The sequence below is a fragment of the Doryrhamphus excisus genome, chromosome 18, assembly GCF_030265055.1.
Source record: "Doryrhamphus excisus isolate RoL2022-K1 chromosome 18, RoL_Dexc_1.0, whole genome shotgun sequence".
Classification (NCBI taxonomy): Eukaryota; Metazoa; Chordata; class Actinopteri; order Syngnathiformes; family Syngnathidae; genus Doryrhamphus; species Doryrhamphus excisus.
The window spans coordinates 16,442,086-16,467,384 of record NC_080483.1 but is presented as its reverse complement, the minus strand read 5'-3'; the positions used below and the strand labels follow the sequence as shown (position 1 = coordinate 16,467,384).

Here is a 25,299-nt window from a genome sequence, read left to right as displayed (position 1 = left end):
CCAATTGAGTGCATCCCATAATCAGTTCCCAGTTCCACATGTCCAAAAGGAGTAGGAAGAAGCAAAGCTTATTAAATCCTACCCCTCCATATGGTACTTTTACAATCAGTAACTATTACATTTGTTCACTTCCTGCTTTCCATAATACAGTTTAAGGTTTTTTTTTTTGTTTTTTTTGTTTTTTTTTTTTTTAATAATGCACCTCGTACCGGAGTACGAGGTTATATGACATCAGATTACAATTGAGTGCATCCCATAATCAGTTCCCAGTTCCACATGTCCAAAAGGAGTAGGAAGAAGCAAAGCTTATTAAATCCTACCCCTCCATATGGTACTTTTACAATCAGTAACTGTTACATTTGTTCACTTCCTGCTTTCTATGATACAGTTTAAGGTTTTTTGTTGTTTTTTTTTTTAATAATGTACCTCGTACCGAAGTAGGAGGTGATATGAGCATCCAATGACATAATGGGTACCATAGTGCGTGTCAATATAGTGATATATATAGCACATCATGACTGGTTCAAGACTCTTCATCCTTGTATTTAGCAAGGTAACGGTAATGCATGAGTACAAACAGTTGCCAAAAATAGATGTTGTACATTGTACCCTTCTCAAGGTTGACCAATGAACCCCCTTTCGATATGATGTCAACTACATCTACAATAACAAATATAAAAAAAAAATGTAAATTTTTGCAACAACTAGTCTCCAAATTTGGATCCATAGTGTATTTTGAACGATGCACATCCACTACCCGCAGTCTATTAGGGCTTTGTGCCTTTTTGAACAATTATTGGGAAAAAAAAATCTACACAGGAATCATTTTTGTGACAAGTTAAGGAAAATGGGTGACGACGTGTGAGTGTTTTCCTGGCTTTAAAGCCGAACCTCCCAGCTGATGAGGTGCCAAGTGTTTTAGAGCGGGTGTGCGCATTGAATTCTCGGTGTCAGAAGGCATTCACAGTTCCTCTCATCACTCGTACACATGACAGGGATGGTTTCCACCGCCTGAACATTGACGGGAGTCTTTCACTCTGCAGCTTAAAGGTCTCCGCCGAGTTGACTTTTTACAGTCTCACCTCTGCACACAGCTGGAAAGCACTTTGTTCGGTGCCTCTGCGGCAGCGGCGGTCACGAAAAACAGGAACACTTTTTTCTTTTGATACGTGACATTTTTAGTTGTTGGAAAAATTTGAGAGGCTGTATTTCATTTTAACCCAAACGTCCTCAAGCAAGAACTGTAGAGTGGTAAAAGATCAGAACATACTCAGTCACACAAATACCGATGGTGCTTTTTAAATGTTGTACAGTAAACCTCGGATATATCGGACTCGGATATATCGGAAATTCGCTCACAACGGACAGATAAAAAAGAACCGATTTTTCTGTAATGCATTTCCAATAAAAATTCATTATACACTGACAATACTCGGACGAGGCACTTTGTTTGGAGCACAATAGACTTCCAGTTCAATTCCAATGTTGGAAAAGAACCATTAGGAACTTTAAGGTTGTTAAAAGTTTGTCGAGAGTCAGTTGTAGAGCGCCGAGGTTGGCCCGCCATCTAATGGTTTTCCTTGGGAATATTTGATACAGCAAATTCCCCAATGAAATATTAAGAAGATGAACATAATTAGACTAGCAGGGAGGCGATATTATTATTATTATTAAAGCCAAAGCGCGAGCAGATGCAAAGAGCTGAATGCTGAGGGCTTGTAACTTTCATCACTGAGGCCCACAGCAAGTTTTAATAGTTTGAAAATGGTTCCACAAACAGATGGAATTCTACGGCCCGGAGGCTGTTGTCCTTTTTTTTTATTTTTTATTAAAATCATTTGGTAAATCGTGTGTATCTTTTCAGGAAAAGATTTGACTTAAAATCGTTTTTGTCAATCTGTAACAAGTTGAATGCTTTCTGTGTCTGATTAAATAGAGAAAGCACCTTAACATAATTACATGCATTTGTAGATATTAATATGTACAGTATATTACATTAGATATTAGTGAGACTGAAATTTTCTTCTGGTTCTCACATTCAAATTCTCAAATGTTTGTGCTGCATTCTGCATATTATCATCTTGTCAAATAAAGAAACACAGCAAATGACTCCAACATCATCATCCAAATTTAGCCCATGGAGGACTCAACCACATAAAATTAATTTAACGATGCTGAGTATGAATACTTTGTAATTTGAATGTGTTAATCGATCATGAAAGTATGCTTACCTAATCGGTGTTTTGCCTTCTTCTTTCGACAGGGGAATTCCAGGGAAGAAATGCGGCAGCATCATCCTGTCTGCAGAGGAGCTGAGCAACTGTCGAGTAAGTAAACACGAATAATAATCGACTTGACTAACTTGATTATGTACAGTATATTTACTGTAAACAACATCACTTTCTATGAATACTATTGTTTTCGGAAAAGTCATTTGGAAAGATTCCATTTGGAAAGAGGAAAAACTTCTCATATAAACGTGGCTAATTTAAATAAAGTTTACTTGGTTTAGCAATTCATTTTTAAATTAAATAAATAACAAAATAAAAAATAAAAAAAATTTAAAAAAATTAAAAAAAAATTAAAAAAATTAAAAATAAAAAATAAAAAAAATTAAAAAAATTAAAAAAGCTGGGCCACCACCACTGAAGAGATGTGTACAGCTTTGGGAAGATGGATAGGTCCACATCTAGGTCATCTAGGTCCACGGCTGGTAATGAATGTTCACGACCTCAAAGCACCTCAGCTTTTTCATTTCGAGCCAACAAAGAAAGAAATAATGTTCAAGATAGTCCGAAAATGATGTTCTGACCTGCACGATTTCTCAAGACGTCACAAAAGTATGACTGGGAAATCAGACGCATTTGTGGTCATCTGTAAAATCCAGTGATGTATTGACTGAGATGTAGTAGCAATATCGATCAGTATACAGTAAACCTCGGATATATCGGATTCAATTGTTCCCACTGGTTTTGTCCGATATAAGCGAAATCCGTTATATGCGTATACCGGAAAATGTCTGTTTTACGCATATATGGGATTTATATCCGGTATATGCGTAAATGGGATTTTATCCGTTATAAAAAGGCACTTCCTTGACTATGTTTCCAATGTACCTGGACGCGCAGGCAACGCTGCAAACGCTGCAAATGACGTCGTATAGCGGCCTGTCACGATTCGGCGAATCGGAGCGCCACGATGCGGCCATCCGATATATGCCAGGGAAATTTCATGGAAATGCATTGGAACGGGACTGGAGATTTTGTCCGAAATAGGCGAAATCCGTTATAAAAAATCCGATATATGCAATGAATTTTTATTGGAAATGCATTACAGAAAAATCGGTTCTTTTTTATCTGTCCGTTGTGAGCGAATTTCCGATATATCCGAGTCCGATATATCCGAGGTTTACTGTATATGATATTTATATGATACACATATAAAGTAAACTAAACGACCATAACAGATCACGGAACACTCTGATTCCATAAAATAGAGACAGGCCGCTACAACTATATTCCGAAATGACCATCAAGGGATTTTATCTCCCAGAATTCCCTCTGACCTGCATCGGAGGTGGTCTGTGTTTTCGCTGGCGGCCATCACACCTATTCACCTTTCTCCGAGCATCTGGTGTCACTCAGCGGAGTGGCACCATGTCGAATGAAATGGTCCCCGCAACGTGATGAGGTGAATGCTGATCATTCCCTCCACCGAGCCCGCCGGTCCGAAGCCGGAGATGCTCCACTGAGCTCGGCACACATTTAGAAGAGGATATTGGAAAGCAAGACAGAGGCACAACACAACGTAACAAAAAGGCGATGCACAATTAAAAAAAGAGACCACAAGAATGAAATAAAAGGCGTCAAGCGAATCAATAGAGGATTATTTCACGCCCTGCAGGTACCACCTCTGAAAATCAGCTTGAATAATGACACTGGGAGAACGAGCTTTGCTTAATTAAAACGCAGGCCGGCCTGACCTTGTCCCCGTATAGCACACACACACACACACACATAAACATAAACATAAACATATATGCTCTTGTCCTGAAAATATTTATGTCATTAATTATGTTATATTCCATCACTGCTGTGGCCTGTTAAAATGTTCTTGAGGGAATAACATTCATTCATTCATTTTCTACCGCTTTTCCTCACGAGGGTCGCGTCGGGTGCTGGAGCCTATCCCAGCTGTCTTCGGGCGTAAGGCGGGGTACACCCTAGACTGGTCGCCAGCCAATCACAGGGCACATATAGACAAACAACCATTCACACTCACATTCATACCTATGGACAATTTGGAGTGGCTAATTAACCTAGCATGTTTGTTTTGGAATGTGGGAGGAAACCGGAGTACCCGGAGAAAACCCACGCATGCACGGGGAGAACAGAAACAGTGTTGGAGAGCAAAACTCCACACAGAGATGCCCAAGGGTGGGATTGAACCCTGGTCTCCTAGCTGTGAGGTCTGTGCGCTAACCCCTAGACCACCGTGCCGCCCACAGAATAACATATGATGCCATTTTCCTTTAAGTCTTGGGGCTTTAAAGTGACACTAACTGTTCACATTCGAATGGAATGGAATGGAATGGAATGGAATGGAATGGCCTTTATTGTCATTATACAAGCTCTACAACGAGATTGGAGAGCTTCTCCTTTCAGTGCAGTAGTCAAGTTTTTTAAAAAAGTACAGTAAACCTCGGATATATCGGATTCAATTGTTCCCACTGGTTTTGTCCGATATAAGCGAAATCCGTTATATGCGTATACCGGAAAATGTCCGTTTTACGCATATATGGGATTTATATCCGGTATATGCGTAAATGGGATTTTATCCGTTATAAAAAGGCACTTCCTTGACTATGTTTCCAATGTACCTGGACGCGCAGGCAACGCTGCAAACGCTGCAAATGACGTCGTATAGCGGCCTGTCACGATTCGGCGAATCGGAGCGCCACGATGCGGCCATCCGATATATGCCAGGGAAATTTCATGGAAATGCATTGGAACGGGACTGGAGATTTTGTCCGAAATAGGCGAAATCCGTTATAAAAAATCCGATATATGCAATGAATTTTTATTGGAAATGCATTACAGAAATTTTTTTTTTTTTTTTTTTATCTGTCCGTTGTGAGCGAATTTCCGATATGGTTGTTTGTCTATATGTGCCCTGTGATTGGCTGGCGACCAGTCCAGGGTGTACCCCGCCTCTCGCCCGAAGACAGCTGGGATAAGCTCCAGCACCCCCTGCGACCTTCGTGAGGAAAAAGCGGTAGAAAATGAATGAATGAATGAATGTGTGTTTTGCAATATTGGCTCATTTGGTTATGTAAGGTACATCAACATACATTGTACGTACAAATAATCCTCAATACATTTGACAATAAATAGATGTTTTGCATTTTTGTAGTGGGTGGATCATTTTGACTCGGTCATTTTAAAAGTAGCTCGCATGCTGAAAAAGTGTGAGCCCCCCTGCTGTAACACATTGAAGCACCGAATATGAAGAGAATCCCAGCTAAGCAACCGCTTCCTCTTCATTCAACTGACAGATGTTGTTTGTAAACCTCCCGCCTGCACGCACGCTTTAAATATTGATACGCTCATTCTCAGCATATTAACAAACGCCGTTGATCAGTGATCTTCGCCAGAGCGTGAGTTCGAGCTGCAGAACATTAATGAGGCAGGAGCAGATGCATATTTAATATCTGCAACGCTGTTCGTTGCCAGAAATGTTTTTTATGTGCTTATTATCTCTGCAGCACCTCTCATGTATATATATGTGTGTCCTTTCATTGTCTGAATCGGGGCAGCGAATGCAACGCAAAATGTGGGAAGGAACGTTGCTCCAAAATAATGAACAAAACATTTAATGTGGTGACAGGAAGCAGTTTTGTTTCCAAAGTTATTCACATGAATATGACGCTTGTTATGAAGTTGCTACAAAGAGGAAAGTAAGAATAAAGTAGTCTTCTGACGAGAAGATGAGGGCCAGCACACAAGCTCCTTATGAAGAAAGCAGCCCTTCAAAGACTCAGAAAAACTCTTTTAATGATGAATGTTGTCAAGTTTTGATAAAACTGCCGTATCGCCATCATCAGTACTAATCTTTTAAGGGGTCGCCATAGTTTACAGACTTCCTTTTGATTCAAAATTAAGCAAAAAAAAAAAAAAAAGTGAGGTCAGTAACTGAGCACATAAAGTACTCAAGTCTGTCGGCAGAGGGTGGAATTGCATATGGGAAAAAAAAAACCATGAAAGGGGTAATTGACCTACATATTCACCAAAGATGAACCAGCTCTATTATGCAACAATATTCAGAGAGTTTGACTGTTTTTTTTTTTCAATCATTTCATGGCTTTAAAAGATTCAAACTCAGTTAAGTTGCAAAACTTGTAACCTTGGGAAAAGACTGAATGGATTATCTTAATGTCACACTACGTTTATGTACAATAGCAACAAATTTTGTGGCTTGACTCTATTCCGATTGATGGAAATGATATAAATGAATAAATCATCCTGTTTCATGGTTGAATATTATTAAAAAATAAAACACATACCTTTTGGCTGAATTAAGCATTTCCAATAAGAATAGCTAAATTAAGTACAATACAAATATAAGGCAAATATAAATTATATAAATTATATAAATTATATAAATTATATAAATTATATAAATTATATAAATTATATAAATTATATAAATATAAGGCATCTAGTATTCTACGCTGGTCGCTAGCTGTCGCTAATGTTACTTTCATGTTCAGTGAAACATACAAGCACCAGTGAATGAATTTCTGAAAAAAACTAAACATTTATGTGTTTTTTAGTAAGGGGTAAAATTAAAATGTTCTCATTAAGAAAAGAAATATATCATGGACAATTATAATTAATCACTAACACAACAAATGAAAATGAACTTGAAAATGAACTCGCCATGCTAACCTGACTTTGTCTCGGTGGGTGGAGGCGGGCCCGCTAGTATACACACAGAGTGCAGAAGTGTACCATAGTTGAAAATAGAGTAGTAGATTACAATATATTGTCATTTTTTTTCATTATAGCTTTCTTAGTATGTCGTTTTTTGTTGTTTTTTTTCAACTTGCTTCTAATGCACTTTTCTGGTAAAAAAAAAAAAAAAAAAAACAGCGGAAATGTCACACACACACTCACCAGGGGGCCCAGAAGCACCCAAAAAGCGCATAAAATGCCAGTGTTTGAGGGCGTTGATTTTTGACAAAAAAAACTGTTGTTGTTTTTTTTCATTTTTTCAACTTGTTTCTAATGCACTTTTCTGGTCAAAAAAAAAACAAAACAGCGGAAACGTCACACACACTCACCAGGGGGCCCAGAAGCACCCAAAAAGCGCATAAAACGGCAGTGTTTGAGGGCGTTGATTTTTGACAAAAAACGCGTCGTTTTTTTTCATTTTTTCAACTTGCTTCTAATGCCCTTTTCTGGTAAAAAAAAAAAAAAAAAAACAGCGGAAATGTCACACACTCACCAGGGGGCCCAGAAGCACCCAAAAAGCGCATAAAACGCCAGTGTTTGAGGGCGTTGATTTTTGACAAAAAATGGGTCGTTTTTTTTTCTTTTTTTCAACTTGCTTCTAATGCACTTTTGTGGTGAAAAAACAAAAAAAAAAAACCTCACACACACTCACCAGGGGGCCCAGAAGCACCCAAAAAGCGCATAAAACACCAGTGTTTGAGGGTATTGATTTTTGACAAAAAACGTAAGGGGTTTGTATGTCGTTTTTTGTTTTTTTTTTCATTTTTTCAACTTGCTTCGATTGCACTTTTCTGGTCAAAAAAACAGCGGAAACCTCACACACACTCACCAGGGGGCCCAGAAACACCCAAAAAAGCGCATAAAACGCCAGTGTTTGTGGGCTTTGATTTTTGTCAAAAAAAACCTAAGGGGTTTGTATGTCGTTTTTTTTTTTTTTTTTTTCAACTTGCTTCTAATGCACTTTTCTGGTCAAAAAACTGCGTAAACCTCACACACACTCACCAGGGGGCCCAGAAGCACCCAAAAAGCGCATAAAACGCCAGTGTTTGAGGGCGTAGATTTTTGACAAAAAACGTGTAGTTTTTTTTTTCCATTTTTTCAACTTGCTTCTAATGCACTTTTCTGGTAAAAAAAAAAAAAAACCTCACACAGACTCACGGGGGGGGGGCCAGAAGCACCCAAAAAGCGCACAAAACAGCAGTGTTTGAGAAAGTTGATTTTTGACAAAAAACGTATATGTCGTTTTTTTGTTGTTTTTTTTTTCATTTTTTCAACTTGCTTCTAATGCACTTTTCTGGTTAAAAAAAACAGCGGAAACCTCACACACACTCACCAGGGGGCCCAGAAGCACCCAAAAAGCGCATAAAACGCCAGTGTTTGAGGGCGTTGATTTTTGACAAAAAACGTGTAGTTTTTTTTTTTCCATTTTTTTCAACTTGCTTCTAATGCACTTTTCTGGTCACTTCCTGTCATCTTTTGAGGCTCTCATCTCAGCCTTTTGAGGCCGATGAGCAAACAAAGAGGGCAACTGCCATTGTAATTATGCAGGCACACACAGTAGCTATCTGTAAGAAAAGACAGAATGCATCATTGAGCGCATGAATATGAATAATTCACAGCTATATAGAAAGTCCTCTATATGTTGCAGCGCACTTTGCTGTATGTATGAGACAGATGTCGGTGCGTCACAGTCAGCAGCATGCGAGCTGACATTAAAGAGGAATTTGAATGCAGATGGAATCTAATGAGAAGATTGATATTTTGGCGGCGGAAAGGTGGTGTCAAGTGTGCTAGATGTAGCCCCCAGGGCGAGGGCGGGAAGCGGATAAAGTTCCTCTCGCTGCTGGAGTGGCGGAGTTTGCCGCAAAGTGTCTGGCTGTGAGTGATAAAAGACGCAGGCGGGAGAGGACACTGTGGGAAAAACGTAAAAAAAAAAAAAAAAAAGGAATTCAAACGGGCGATCGATGTGCACGTGCAGAAACACTCACACTTGGAACCTCACAGCCGTCACATAAGCGATCTCCCACCCAGCCCCGCCGCCTGACACGGGGTGCAAGCTGTGACATTAAAAAGCTATCAAGCTATCATTAGCGGGGCCCTGGCTGCCTGGTGTAAGACCTCAGGCAGTGACAACAACAACAGCTATCCATTGTTGCAATGATACTGTAATGAACACACTGTGTTGCAGAGATTAGACACGACTCCGAGCCAAGTGTTAGTCAGATCCCCTTTTCCTCCACACCGTGAAAAGTAGTCACAGGGGAGGGGAACGTTAAGCTACTTCACGCCTTGAAGGCATGCATGGGATTTATAATTGGACATGTAAGTCTGCACGGTGGTCGAGTGGTCAGCAAGCAGGTCTCGCAGCTAGGCGAACCCGAGTTCAATTCCACACTCCCACATTCCCACACGGCAACTCTAAATTTGTTAGTCTATACTGTCTATCGGCTGCACGGCGGTCAAATGGTTAGCGCGTAGACCACACAGCTAGGAGACAAGGGTTCAATCCCACCCTCGGCCATCTCAGCTGGGATAGGCTCCAGCATACCCCTTCGAGCCTAGTGAGGATAGTTGGTGACTCCAAATTGTCCATACATAGGTATGAATGTGAGTGTGAATGGTTGTTTGTCTATATGTGCCCTGTGATTGGCTGGCCACCGGTCTCTCGCCCAAAGACAGCTGGGATAGGCTCCAGCACACTTCCTCGAGCCTAGTGAGGATAGTTGGTGACTCCAAATTGTCCATAGGTATGAATGTGAGTGTGAATGGTTGTTTGTCTATATGTGCCCTGTGATTGGCTGGCCACCAGTCTCTCGCCCAAAGACAGCTGGGATAGGCTCCAGCATACTCCCTCGAGCCTAGTGAGGATAGTTGGTGACTCCAAATTGTTCATAGGTATGAATGTGGGTGGGAATTGTTGTCGTTGTATCCCGCCTCTCGCCCAAAGACAGCTGGGATAGGCTCCAGCATACTCCCTCGAGCCTAGTGAGGATAGTTGGTGACTCCAAATTGTCCATAGGTATGAATGTGAGTGTGAATGGTTGTTTGTCTATATGTGCCCTGTGATTGGCTGGCGACCGGTCTCTCGCCCAAAGACAGCTGGGATAGGCTCCAGCACACTCCCTCGAGCCTAGTGAGGATAGTTGGTGACTCCAAATTGTTCATAGGTATGAATGTGGGTGGGAATGGTTGTCATTGTATCCCGCCTCTCGCCCAAAGACAGCTGGGATAGGCTCCAGCATACTCCCTCGAGCCTAGTGAGGATAGTTGGTGACTCCAAATTGTCCATAGGTATGAATGTGGGTGGGAATTGTTGTCGTTGTATCCCGCCTCTCGCCCAAAGACAGCTGGGATAGGCTCCAGCACACTTCCTTGAGCCTCGTGAGGATAGTTGGTGACTCCAAATTGTTCATAGGTATGAATGTGGGTGGGAATGGTTGTCGTTGTATCCCGCCTCTCGCCCAAAGACAGCTGGGATAGGCTCCAGCACACTTCTTCGAGCCTAGTGAGGATAGTTGGTGACTCCAAATTGTTCATAGGTATGAATGTGGGTGGGAATGGTTGTCGTTGTATCCCGCCTCTCGCCCAAAGACAGCTGGGATAGGCTCCAGCACACTTCCTTGAGCCTTGTGAGGATAGTTGGTGACTCCAAATTGTTCATAGGTATGAATGTGGGTGGGAATGGTTGTCGTTGTATCCCGCCTCTCGCCCAAAGACAGCTGGGATAGGCTCCAGCACACTTCTTCGAGCCTAGTGAGGATAGTTGGTGACTCCAAATTGGCCATAGGTGTGAATGTGGGTGGGAATGGTTGTCTATATGTGCCCTGTGATGTGCCCAAAGACAGCTGGGATAGGCTCCAGCACCCCCTGAGACCCTGAAAATAAGCGGTAGAAAATGAATGAATGAAAAAAGAGTGGCCGCCCCATCCTGTCACCTCAGGGTTCCGTCTAGCATCTCTTCTTTTGATTGGCGGTTATGTCCTGGTGCCCCTTTTTCCTTTGATCTCCCTTGTGGCCTGGATCCGTTCCCATGACAACGCATGACGGCTTGGTCCTCATCCTCGGGATTCTGGAATTTTCTCATTAAAGTTCTTCCTGCAAACTGACCCCCCTAAATTTATCCCTGACTTACTGTATGTGACCTAAGCATGCAAACATTTATGACTATAATATTGTATCCTACACGATAATTACACAGCAGAAACATAGTAAAAAAAATCAATACATGAATTCCATCAAATGTACGTGTGTGTATCCTATAACTAATAAATTCTCCCCCCCCCCCCCCCCATCTGCACCCATCCTTGTAGGACAGTGCCACTATGCAGTTCTGTGCAAACAAGCTGGACAAGAAGGATTTCTTCGGCAAATCCGACCCTTTCATGGTTTTCTACAGAAGCAATGAAGATGGAACGTGAGTACTTTTCCACTGACATGGACTCAAATCACACACACTGATGTAGACGCTATTGAAGAAAAACATTTTCAGGTCCAAAATAAAATGGTTGGGCATCAAGCAGTTGGGTAAAAATACCAAAACTACAGTAGTTTCTTTTACTTTCATTTCCTTTTTTGGTAATGTACTGACAACATAGTAAATCGTAGTCATATATGAATATGAGATTATATTTTTCCTGGTCGCATCACCTGTCCGCTGTTGTATTGTTGCTGTAGTACAGGAAGTTGAGGAAGTGCAATAAGTGGTCCAATAAATGGGGGCGCTGTATTTATGCAAATATTGACTGGCATAAATAAATACAAGAGAGCATATAAAAGGGTGTTAATTAATGCAAAAATCATACAAGTCGGAATTGTACATCTTTTACAATGTGACTCAAAATGGATATATACACAAATCCCTCGCTTATTGCTGATAATTGGTTCCAGACCCGACCACAAAAAGTGAAGATTCCTTCTTTATAAATGGAATATATTCATAGTTATGGCATAGAAAACGTGTTTACATGTTTTGAACATGATTAGAGACATCTAGACATAATATAACACCCACACAGTCATCTTTACATAGGAAATGTAGTCAGGGATCCAGATTTGAGTTTGACCTTGTTGTGGAGTATGGCCGAAACAGTAACCCGTGTTATTATTATAATAATAATAATAATACATTTTATTTGTACAGCACTTTTCAAAATACTCAAAGACACTTTACAGAAGAATGGAGTTGAATAAAAGCAAGTAAACAGAATAGAAGACACCAAAATACAACATTCATTGGTTAATACACAGTTAAAACGTGAGTAAAATACATTAAAAACAGAAACAGAAAAATTATTATGATTATTATCATTTTTTTCATTATTGTGCCCGATAAATAATAAAAGCCGAATTTTCACGTCTGATACTTCAGTGTTGGTCTCGCCCAACAATTACTGACACCATGTGACCATTGTAGAAGTACATTGACAAGATGGCGGTCTTATACTAGCTTATACTGTAATTGTATTTCTGTTCATTTAGCTATTTTAATACTTGAAAATGCTCAATTTGGGCAAAAATATGTATAATTTGATAAAAATGCATATTTCTGACTAATAATAGGTCATAGTCAACTATGAAAAAAGCAATTATTTATAAATTATGTTTGAAAAATTAGTTAGTGAGGGAACCATGTTTGAACTGCAACGTAGCGAAAGACAACGGTATTTTAAAACCTGAATTATTCGATACAATGTACAAATGATAAGATTTGATATGATTCTCAGTTAGCATTTGTTCATGTAGACATGTAGACCAGTTTTTTCCAATGTGTAAAAAAGCACATCATATCCCCAAGCAATGCTCTAAGGCACTGGGGCATATATAAAGTCAAAATACAAACCAACAACAGAATTCCATGTCAAATGTATTCATTTTTAGACATGGACTTCCTGAATGATTCCTTTTGATTTAATGGCCTCTAGTATATAAAACATACACATATTTTTTAAAAAGTGGCAAAAAAAGTGTCCAAGCAAAGTAAGTATCTTATACTCAAAATAACTAATCAGTTTTTCAACACTCCGGGTAGGCAACAAAGGTGCGACATTTAAAAGTAACCCAAAAGAGGTAAGCAGCAGTCCTAGAAAAATGGGTGCCATATTCGTCTCTTGTTGTTCTACCAGTTTATTTCAGATGTATTTCGAGATTGTCAAACCGGATATCCGATATATCGTATTGTTGATTTGTTAATACTTGGGTTCTTTATATTGTTTATTTTTTTATATTGTGTACTTTGTACTGATTAACTGATTGTGTACTCTTGCAATGCAATGCAAATTTCCCCACTGAGGGACGAATAAAGGCTTATCTTATCTTATCTTATATCAGGTTATTGTTGCCAACCCTAATAAACAGCACGAAAGAGCAAGTACAGTAAACCTCGGATATATCAGATTCAATTGTTCCCACTGGTTTTGTCCGATATAAGCCAAATCCGTTATATGCGTATACCGGAAAATGTCCGTTTTACGCATATATGGGATTTATATCCGGTATATGCGTAAATGGGATTTTATCCGTTATAAAAAGGCACTTCCTTGACTATGTTTCCAATGTACCTGGACGCGCAGGCAACGCTGCAAACGCTGCAAATGACGTCGTATAGCGGCCTGTCACGATTCCGTGAATCGGAGCGCCACGATGCGACCATCCGATATATGCGAGGGAAATTTAATGGAAATGCATTGGAACGGGACTGGAGATTTTGTCCGAAATAGGCGAAATCCGTTATAAAAAAATCCGATATATGCAATGAATTTTTATTGGAAATGCATTACAGAAAAATCGGTTCTTTTTTTATCTGTCCGTTGTGAGCGAATTTTTGATATATCCGAGTCCGATATATATCCGAGGTTTACTGTACCGTATGTTCAATGTATGTTCATTATTCGTCTTCCAGCTTTTCCTCAAATATTCATATTTCCCTAAGAGGGTGACGATGGATCCGTAGGATATGTGATTTATTTGTGGTGTCGTAGGGAGAAACAAATTAGAGGGTCGTGTAGCTAACCGGCTTACAGGGGTTTAAAACACTTGTGGTCGTTGGAGCGCAAGTAATGGGGGGGTTTTGGGGGGGGTGACAGACACGCCTTGTTGCTGTTTGAGAGGATATTTGTTGTATTTGATGGGGATTTATTCATGTCTGCTCTGTAAAGGATTGCAGATATGAGATAAATCCATTTGTATCGAAGGGGCCGCTTTAGACCGCCAGACTAATTCTCCCAGGTCTATAAAACAATACCTGTATAGCCGGGAGGCAAGCCAGGCGGTAAACAAAGCCCCGTTTGTAGCATCTGTGTGGCTTCCATATTGAAGCCGGCGTCCTTTTCCACCGCCCCCCCCCCCTCCTTATTAGCATTTTTATCTCTTGTGACGATTAATGAGCAAATTCCTTTCACTACCATTTCAATACACGTTCCTTTCTCCTCCTCTGCACTCCTCATGTCTAGGTTTACTATCTGCCATAAAACCGAGGTGGTGAAGAACACATTAAATCCCGTGTGGCAACCGTTCGCCATCCCCGTACGAGCGCTCTGCAACGGTGACTACGACAGGTAAGTCCTAGTTCTGGGGCCTCTCCGGTCCGCACTCTTGTTTTGTTTGGTTTTTTCAACCTGCACACCCTGCAAAGCCTGTACTTCCTGCTAACCGGGTGGGCAAACTACGGCCCGGGGGCCACATCCGGCCCGCCAAGTGTTTGAATACGGCCCGCCCAATCTTTCCAAAGTATTGAATTTAAAGTCAACATACAACCTGGCATCATGGCCTGAGCCAACCTTTTGATGGTTGTATCAATTTCGTTGTTTGACATGGTCTGTTGTTTACAAAGTGCTCCTGAAAAAAGAGACACAAGCACATAATAATAATACAAATTTAAATAATAATTATTATATTATTATTATAACTATTATGATTATTATATTTATTATATTAATGCTAATTATTATATTAATTATATATAATAATATTGTTATATTTGCATATTTTACATAATAATAATATAATAATAATTATTTTAATTTTATTTTAATTATTATAATATTTTATTATTTTTAAAATATTTAAATATAAATATAAAATAATAAATAATAATAGCAGATTGCATGACAATTTTACAGATACAATAATACCAGGTGGACTGTTACGTGTAAAATATATAGTCTGCCCCCCCCCCCCCCCCCCCCCCCCCGGAAATGTTGTTATATCAATGCGGCCCGCGAGTCAAAAAGTTTGCCCACCCCTGTGCTAACCCCATCCACTTCCTCTGACCTCATTGATTCCCGGCTGGTCTAATCTGTCCATGACCTTCACGGCCCCTGAATGCTATCCTGCCGCCACCGCCGACGCGCAGAGGACTGATGTCAGCCATTACTAAACCACAAGCGTTGTTGACTTGAACCATCAGGAATCGATACAGGCTCTACGTGTAGCGCTGTTAAGTCGAAGTCGCGCTATATCACCGTAGCCACGTGCTTAGATTACGACGCAATATTGATTTGTTGCTGGAAATCACACAAGCAGTCTTTAAATCGCAGTTGGAATCCTCTGCCCGTGGCTCTACGTCAGGCATTTTCTGTGGGGAATTTGCATGTTCTCCACATGCCTGTGTGGGTTTTCCCCTGGTATTCCGACTTCCTCCCACATTCCCACATGGCAACTCTAGATTTGTTTTTTCTATACTATACTATACGATACTAAAGTACTGTTTGAGCACTGCGATTGGCTGGCGACCAATCCAGGGTACATCCCACGTCTCGCCCAAAGTCAGCTGGGATAGGCTCCAGCACCCCCGCAACCCTGGTGAGGATAAGCAGTAGAAAATGAATGAATTCAAGTAATGTGCAATTGGCTGGGGACCAGTCAATGGTGTGCCCCATCTCAGCTGGGATAGGCTCCAGCATACCCGAGACACCAATGGGACTTAGAACATAGATGGATGATATTAATTACTGTATTTCCAAATCCAACTTTAATCCCACAAACCTTTTCTTTCTGTACCATAATATCAGTCGATTTAATGGTCCAACGAAAAACCACCAGGACTTCATCACATATAAAAATGACGGCCAGGACAGGATGTGAAAACAGAGCATATCCTGGGAAAACAGAACGTTTGGTCTCCCTGCACTAACGACCCAATCTGATGCTCTGTTATTGATGTCAAATTACTGTTGTTAGTCATAATGGACTAAACACTGTCTGATGTTTTTGTGCGGATATATAATTAATATTTTGAATCTAATTTTTGCATGCGTAGGTTTTCTCCGAGTACTCCGGTTTCCTCCCACATTCCAAAAACATGCTAGGTTAATTAGCCACTCCAAATTGTCCATAGGTATGAATGTGAGTGTGAATGGTTGTTTGTCTATATGTGCCCTGTGATTGGCTGCCCCGCCTCTCGCCCTGAAGACAGCTGGGATAGGCTCCAGCACCCCCCTGCGACCCTTGTGAGGAAAAGCGGTAGAAAATGAATGAATGAATCAAATTTTCAAAAGAAGAAATAAATATTGTGCGAATGTCTTATGTTCGGGCTGCACGGTGGTCGAGTGGTTAGCGCTCAGGCCTCACATCTAGGAGACCCAAGTTCAATTCCACAATCTGCCATCTCTGTGTGGAGTTTGCATGTTCTCCCCGTGCATGCGTGGGTTTTCCCCGGGTACTCCGGTTTCCTCCCACATTCCAAAAACATGCTAGGTTAATTAGCCACTCCAAATTGTCCATAGGTATGAATGTGAGTGTGAATGCTTGTTTGTCTATATGTGCCCTGTGATTGGCTGCCCCGCCTTTCGCCCTGACGACAGCTGGGATAGGCTCCAGCACCTCCGCGACCCTCGTGAGGATAAGCGGTAGAAAATGAATGAATAAATAAATGATGTTAAAATTGCAATCGAAATCCCATTGAAGACAACCAAAAATATGGCACCTGTATAGCTAGCCAGGGTACAGCACCAATCGCTAGCGAACTCAGCACCCGTCAGCAGGTGCGCCAACATCAGGCGCAGCAATTATACGTGATCACAGGCAAAGTTCCGTGAGGAACTATTATCAGAAGTGTCACCAGGACTTCAAACACCATAAATTGGCAGCGATGTGAGTCCCAAGAACACTTTAGTTATTACGTTTTCATATCACTGGAATCCTTCTGTTGTGGCATCAGGGGAGAGAAAAATACAAGAAAGGCCAAAGAAAAAGCAAAGCACACATTCGTGTTCCAGGTGGAACGCTGGACATTGAAATATAGAGGCTCCACGGTCACTAAAGGGGGATAAAATGGTATCCAAAAACTCGGATAATATGAGGACTATATTTCCATGGCAAATGCTGACCTGTGGTATGAACTGTCATTGAAATGTCTTTGATGACAAGAGGCCAATCCCACTTGAAAGAACATCAGTGCTTTTGTCCATCTTATTATTACTTCACTACCCTCGCTCTCAATTTGGTGTTGTTTGCTAACGTACTTTAATATTCTTGAATATTCTTCAAACACTCAAGTCGTTATTTCAAAATAAAAACATCTTCTGATATCCGTCATTATGTTGTTGTACGAAAAGACGGCAAAGCATATACTTTATATCATAACATCATGAAAATCCCTATAAAAGTCCTTCCATACATCCGTTTTCTATGCAGCCTATCTTCAATAGGGTCACAGGTATGCTGGAGCCTATCCCAGCTGTCACCCTGCGTGGGTTTTCTCTGGGTATTCCGGCTTCCTCCCACATTCCCACACAGCAACTCTAAATTTGTTTGTCTATACTGTTTATAGGCTGCACGGTGGTCAAGTGGTTAGTGCGTAGACCTGACAGCTAGGAGACAAGGGTTCAATCCCACCCTCGACCATCTCTGTGTGGAGTTTGCATGTTCTCCCCGAGGACTCCGGTTTCCTCCCCCATTCCAAAAACATGCTAGGTTAATTAGCGACTCCAAATTGTCCATAGGTATGAATGTGAGTGTGAATGGTTGTTTGTCTATATGTGCCCTGTGATTGGCTGGCCACCAGTCCAGGGTGTAGAAGACAGCTGGGATAGGCTCCAGCACCCCTGCGATCCTCATGAGGATAAGCGGCAGAAAATGAATGAATGAATGAATGAATGAACGATTCGGCAGGCAACCGGTCCAGGGTGTACCTTGCCTCTCACCCGAAGTCAGCTGGGATAGGCTCCAGCATATCCCCTTGAGCCTAGTGAGGATAGTTGGCGACTCCAAATTGTCCATAGGTATGAATGTGAGTGTGAATGGTTGTTTGTCTATATGTGCCCTGTGATTGGCTGGCCACCAGGCTGGGATAGGCTCCAGCACCCCCCACGACCCTTGTGAGGAAAAGCGGTAGAAAATGAATAAAAGAATGAATATACTGTCTATACTATACGATACTAAAGTACTGTTTGAGATTGCGATTGGCTGATGGGTATATCCCACGTGTCACCCAAGTCAGCTGGGATAGGCTCCAGCACCCCCATGACCCTTGTGAGGAAAAGCAGTAGAAAATGAATAAAAGAATGAATATACTGTCTATACTATACAATACTAAAGTACTGTTTGAGCCCTACCATTGGCTGGTGACCAGTCCAGGGTATATCCCACCTCTCGCCCAAAGTCAGCTGGGATAGGCTCCAGCACCCCCGCGACCCTCGTGAGGAAAAGTGGTAGAAAATGAATAAATGAATGAAAATACTGTCTATACTAAACGATACTAAAGTACTGTTAGAGCCCTGCGATTGGCTGGCGACCAGTCCAGGATATATGCCACATCTTGCCTAAGTCAGCTGGGATAGGCTCCAGCACCCCCGCGACCCTTGTAAGGAAAAGCGGTAGAAAATTAATGAATGAATGAATATACTGTGTATACTATACGATACTAAAGTACTGTTTGAGCCCTGTGATTGGCTGGTGACCAGTCCAGGGTATATGCCACGTCTTGCCCAAGTCAGCTGGGATAGGCTCCAGCATACCCGAGACACCAATGGGACTGGTTTGATCTTTTAAAGAAGCTATGTCATATGGAAAATGGTTAAAATCCCAGTTTAAGGGTGATGTCCTGTATAGTAACGTCGATTATTTGATGTAAAATAAAAAAAATCGAGATTCTGCATTATGGAATACTACAAAAAAGATGCACCACCGAATCTAAAAGTATGATGTATTTCCCTTGTCTCAGTTGGCACGTCGTTAATGTAGAAGCATTGTGTTGCAAGGGATAGGAAGTCATCCCCCCCCCCAGCTTATCCGTCTGCCTCTCATTTAGACGACAGTGATAGGAAGAAAACAAGCTAAATCAGGAAGGCGCTGAGAGGAATGATGACACAGACGTGACATTTTCTCTTCTTGGGGGGAAAAAGTTGCTTGCACTCTGCTGTGTGTCTTACTATGATTGCATACGCTTCTATTAACCCTCCTCTTGTGTTAGGGTCGTTATGGTTTTAATGCATAAAAAGAATCACATAACATTTGTTTATTGCATTAAGGCTTTTTGACTTTGTCAGGAAACTCTATTTCAACAAAATAAAAACAAAAAATCATTTTTACATTTACATTTTAAAACGGTCTGGTTGAAATTATGACCACTCAAACTCAATTTACCTGGGGGCCACTGGAGCTAGGGTCTGGGCAAGGCTGGGCCGCATCAGGTTTTACAAAAAAAAAAAACACATTTATTAAAAACAGAAAAATATACAAACTTTTTCAGTGCTTTGGTTCCGATTTTCTACAATAAAAGCTCTGATAAAACATTCCACTGTTCTCAAATATCTTCATTTTTTTTTTCTGCACAAAATAAGATGAAAAATAAATAAACAAATCAAGAATAAAGAAAATCAATCAATCAGTAATAAATAAATATAATAATAATAATAAAAACTTAAGAAACCACATATAGTTGGTGGGTAGACAAATGATTTTTTTCAGATTAAAATGAACAAAGCATTATTAGAGCCCTGTAGACATGACAAAACACGACTATAGTCACATTTATACTCTTTTTATTTACAACATATTGCGCAACTGCAGGGTCTTGAGACACATGCTAACTCGCAAACTAGAGAGCTAGCCACCTAAACGGTAGCCTTCAAGTTATTTCCTTTAAACTTAAATAGCCAAAACTTACCACTTCCACACGGATAGGGAGGATAACTATTAACAGTTATTTAACCTTTAACATGAACATGAATCAAACGTAATAATTTTTTCTGGGTACATGATACCATACAGCATCCATATCAAACTTTACATTGAACTTTCATATCAAGGCGGGGGCCTCAAAATAGTGTCCTGCGGGCCACATTTGGCCCGCGGGTCGCATGTTTGAGACCCCTGCCATAGATGTTTCTTTAGTGATTAATACTAAAATGAGAAAATAAATAAAACTAATTGATTTAAGAGATATGTTCTATAGCTCTCAGTAATAGCCAGCTAACAAAATAATTACATTTATTAATATGATTCTTTTGAGGTTTATTTTACCAATTTTGTATTTGTGTATTTTATAGCTGATTTAATACATGGGTCAAAACCGACCCGTTAACATAAGAGATGATATAGGAAATCTAACACAAGAGGAAGGTTAATGAGAATGCTGGGAAAATACATGTGTGTGTGTGGGGGGGGGGGGTGTTTGGGGGAATCAAACCTTTGTGACGCATTGGAACAGCGCTGCTTGTACGAACTGAGGTGGTGTAAAATGTGAGAAACATTGGGTGGAATTGTGTCAGCCAGAGTATCACACGGGGGTCGCTAACCCGTCAAAGTCCGTCATCGACTGGCATCACACATACACACACAACTACACACACATACACAACTACACACAATGTGAGTGTAATTAAACGTGACAAGTCACAAGCTGAAACGCTTTCAAACGCTGGCGGTCTTAAAGTACGACGAAAGCAACATAGACGACGTTTATAATAAATCGTTTTTTTCTTCTTGGTGCGTCTGCTAATGGTTCTCGAGGCGTACGTACGCTGCGTCCTCGCTTTGTGCCTTGATGCCATCATGCCATCATGCCGCATGTCACTATAGCTTTTTCAGGGCACGGGTGGCTTAATTATATCTTATGTTATTATTACCTATAGTGCACACACCGCGTATTATAATCAAAAGATGAATGCAAAGATTTAATGACAGCTTTTTATGCTCCTCAGCATGTGTCTATTTTGTACTTGTAGTTATATGAATATATATTATAGAGCTGATTATGATTATAGTCCACACTTCAGTCATGTCATTTCATTTCACCATGTACCATGTCCATGTACAAATGTACCGTATTTTCTGGACTATAAGTCGTTGCAGATATAAATCCTTCCTATGAGGGTCTGGATTTCTGGTTGAAGGTGTTTCTGACCATTCTTCTTTCCAAAACATCTCCAGTTGAGACAGGTTTAATGGTTTCCGAGCATGGACAGCCCGCTTTTTCAATAATATTCATGTCTGGGGACTGAGGTAGCCATTCCGGAACGTTGTACTTCTTCCTCTGTATGAATGCCTTAGTAGAATTTGATCAGCGTTTAGGGTCATTGTCTTGTTGGAAGTCTCCAACTTCCGTCCGCAACTTCGACTTTGTCACTGATTCTTGAACACCGTTGGAAAGAATCAAGAATTCAAATCAATAAAACAACAAGGGGTGCCTAAAATTCAGGTACCAGGCTACTTTGGTTTAAATGATGATTGTAAATCCTATAAAGTCAATTTCACTATGTCATCTATCACCGTGTTCATCTGCTATGTGATATTCTGTATTTTCTGGACTATAATAATCCGGAGTATGAGTTGCAGAAGGCCAAAAATGCATCATTAGGTCGAAAAAAACATACATAAGTCACATTTTTTGCGGGTAATTTATTTTAACTACTTGACCAAAATAGACATTACGTCCTCTTGGAAGGCAAGTTAAATATAAACATATAAGTTAAATATAAACAATAAAAGAATAGAGAACAGACTGAATAGGTGTAAGATATGCTAACACAATGCTTATTCAGCTACATGAAAAATAAACATAAACAGTGTCCAGTGTTTATGGAACATAAACACTTTTTTCATTTATAAGTCGCTCTGGAGTATAAGTCGCAGGAACAGCCAACCTATGAAAAAAAGTGCGACTTATATTCCGGAAAATACACTATATACGGTATTTTCTGGACTATAAGTCGCTTCGGAGTATCAGTATCACAAGGCCAAAAATGCATAATTAGGTAGAAAAAAACATACATAAGTCGCACTGGAGTATAAGTTGCATTTTTTGCGGGTAATTTATTTTCCAAACTACTTGACCAAAACAGACATTAGGTCCTCTTGGAAGGCAAGTTCTAACAATAAAAGAATAGAGAACAGGCTGAATAGGTGTAAGATATGCTAACACAATGCTTATTCAGCTACACAAAAAATAAACATGAACAGAAAAGGTGTCCAGTGTTTATGTCATTTATAAGTCGCTCTGGGGTATAAGTCGCAGGAACAGCCAACCTAGGAAAAAAAGTGTGACTTATAGTCCGGAAAATACAGTATATACATATATCTATAAATATGTACATGGACTTAATTTAACCCTAAAGTTCCAGAACCGTGTCAGCGTCTGTGTTTTGTAACTTTTACTACGACCTCACCTCAAGTGGGAAACTACATTAGCGCATTGAAGCACGGGTATTGGACGTCAGAAGTATGGCCGTGGTTGACCTACTGCTGATTTGCTGGGCTTTAATTGGATTAGCGTCCATGCTCCAGGCTTCACGCACCAAAGAGCAACAGGAAAAAAGTGTGGAGCACGTCACTAACGAACGTCTACGAGTCCTACAGAGGATGCTCCTCTGCAGCAAATGACGTCTCTAATGAACATCGATATGAGGAGACGTTCATGGCTGGTGAGGCACCGGCTACTTTGGATTGGTGTGTTAAGGTCATTCATTAAGACGATAACAAGAAACAGAAATTACAACAGAAAATGTTTTATGTTATGTTATGTTTTATGTTATGTTTATGTTTATTTTTTTATTATATATATATATATTTAGTACATGCACCCTATCGTTCTCCGTTGTAAAGGCCTGATCACGTCCTGGTGCGTTCAGGTATGCATCCTCCATCTTTGTAGTCAAATTCATGAATTCATTCAGTAGCATTTCCTCTTTGGAAAGACGGCAGTGACAAGCACTTTCCAGCTCATGCACGGCCTCACCGTTTCAGGATATTTCTATAGCACATTGGCGGTGCTGGAGCCTATCCCAGCTGTCTTCGGGCGTACACCCTGGACTGGTGGCCAGCCAATCACAGGGCACATATAGACAAACAACCATTCACACTCACATTTGGAGTTGCTAATTAACCTAGCATGTTTTTGGAATGTGGGAGGAAACCGTAGTACCCGGAGAAAACCCACGCATGCACGGGTAGAACATGCAAAGAGATGGTCGAGGGTGGAATTGAACCCTGGTCTCTTAGCCGTGAGGTCTGCGCGCTAACCACTTGACCACTGTGCCGCTGATTACTGATTACTTATATGTATTTAACAGTGCTCATGTTAAAATACACATTTTGAACAGGAATTATTATAAAATTAATTAGAGATTAATTAATTAATTAAAGAAAATAAGTTGTACAGGAGTGGGGGTACATGGCTTCAGGTCAAATGTCCGGAGCGTTACGCAACTGTTTGATAAACAATAAAGTAAACAACCATTCACACTCACATTCATACCGATGGACAATTTGGAGTGGCTAATTAACCTAACTCTAACCCTAACCTGGCCGAGGGTGGAATTGAACTCGGGTCTCCTAGCTGTGAGGCCTGAATGCTAACCACTTTCTACCGTGCGGCCCTTTCCATATTATTCATTAATTTTCTACCGCTTATCCTCACGGGGGTCGCTGGGGGTGCTGGAGCCTATCCCAGCTGTCTTCTACACCCTGGACTGGTGGCCAGCCAATCACGGGGCACATATAGACAAACAACCATTCACACTCACATTCATACCTATGGACAATTTGGAGTCGCCAATTAACCAAACCCTAACTTGGCCGAGGGTGGAATTGAACTCGGGTCTCCTAGCTGTGAGGCCAGCATGCTAACCACTTTAACACCGTGCAGCCCATTCCATATTATTCATTCATTCATTTTCTACCGCTTATCCTCACGAGGGTCGCGGGGGGTGCTGGAGCCTATCCCAGCTGTCTTTGGGCGAGAGGCGGGGTTCACCCTGGACTGGTGGCCAGCCAATCACAGGGCACATATAGACAAACAACCATTCACACTCACATTCATACATATGGACAATTTGGAGTGGCCAATTAACCTAACCCTAACCTGGCTGAGGGTGGAATTGAACTCAGGTCTCTGGCTGCGAGACCTGAATGCTAACCACTCTACCACCGTGCAGCCCTTTTTGTATCTTATTATTGTGGAGAACATGCAAAACTCCACAAAGAGGTGCCCGAGTGGGGAATCGAACCAGGGTCTCCTAACTGTGTGACCTACATGTTAACCACTCATCCACCGTGCAGCCTTAATGACGATGATAATAATAATGATAAGATATAAATTACTGTGCCTGAGCCGTTTCTTATTTTAAAAACCCCACAAAGAACATTTTCTTCTTTTGTCAGCGCCATAAAGATTGTGTGAAGATTGTCGTAATTACCGCTGAAGAATGTTTTAGCGTTAAATGTACTCGGCTTTTTTTTTTTTTTTTTTGCACCCTCTTGATCACATATACCTTTATTACCGAAGATGAGTCATTTCATTAAAGACGCCCGAGAGTAGCGGGAGATGACTGCAGATGATTACTTCTGAAGTGTATATTGTTCAGAGAGTTCAAAGTGCCGCTCGAGGAATCCGCCTTGCTGTCTTATGATGCCCGTTAAGAGACAGCACTGTACTTTATTTGACAGTCGCTGCACAAATGTGCCAGCGTCTCCATCCAGGTTCTTCATCTCGGTGTATAAGATTCAATTGAATTCTTTGCCACATGCAACGTTACCGCCATCTTTGGTCTTGATGCAAAGATCTTATTTTATTCAATACGTTGTTTTAGATCAGGGGTCGGGAACCTTTTTAGCTAAGAGAGCCATGAAGACCAGATATTTTAAAATGTGTATCTGTGAGAGCCATATACATTTTTTTAAACATTGAATGCAATAAAATGTGTGCATTTTTATGTAAGACCAACAGTTTTAGATATAATGGGCTCTAATTACGTAGACCAGGCACACTACCCCACGCCAATGGGGTGTGGCCAGCACACTTTCGTGAGCAGCGCAGTGTCCAATAATAAATCTAATACGTGCTGCCATT

General features: G+C 40.8%; 2 protein-coding genes across 3 annotated transcripts in view; one reads left to right on the top strand and one right to left on the bottom strand.

The window, feature by feature from the left end:
• The window catches only part of LOC131106369 (zinc finger and SCAN domain-containing protein 22-like), a 245,672-nt gene that overhangs the window by 125,368 nt on the left and 95,005 nt on the right, over positions 1–25,299 (bottom strand). The window lies entirely within an intron of this gene.
• The window catches only part of cpne5b (copine Vb), a 129,503-nt gene that overhangs the window by 72,267 nt on the left and 31,937 nt on the right, over positions 1–25,299 (top strand). For both annotated transcript variants that reach the window (XM_058055346.1, XM_058055347.1), the window contains 3 exons: positions 2,264–2,327; positions 11,324–11,427; positions 14,462–14,566. In XM_058055346.1, coding sequence (XP_057911329.1) covers positions 2,264–2,327; positions 11,324–11,427; positions 14,462–14,566 — 273 coding nt within the window. The remainder of the gene's footprint in view (positions 1–2,263; positions 2,328–11,323; positions 11,428–14,461; positions 14,567–25,299) is intronic.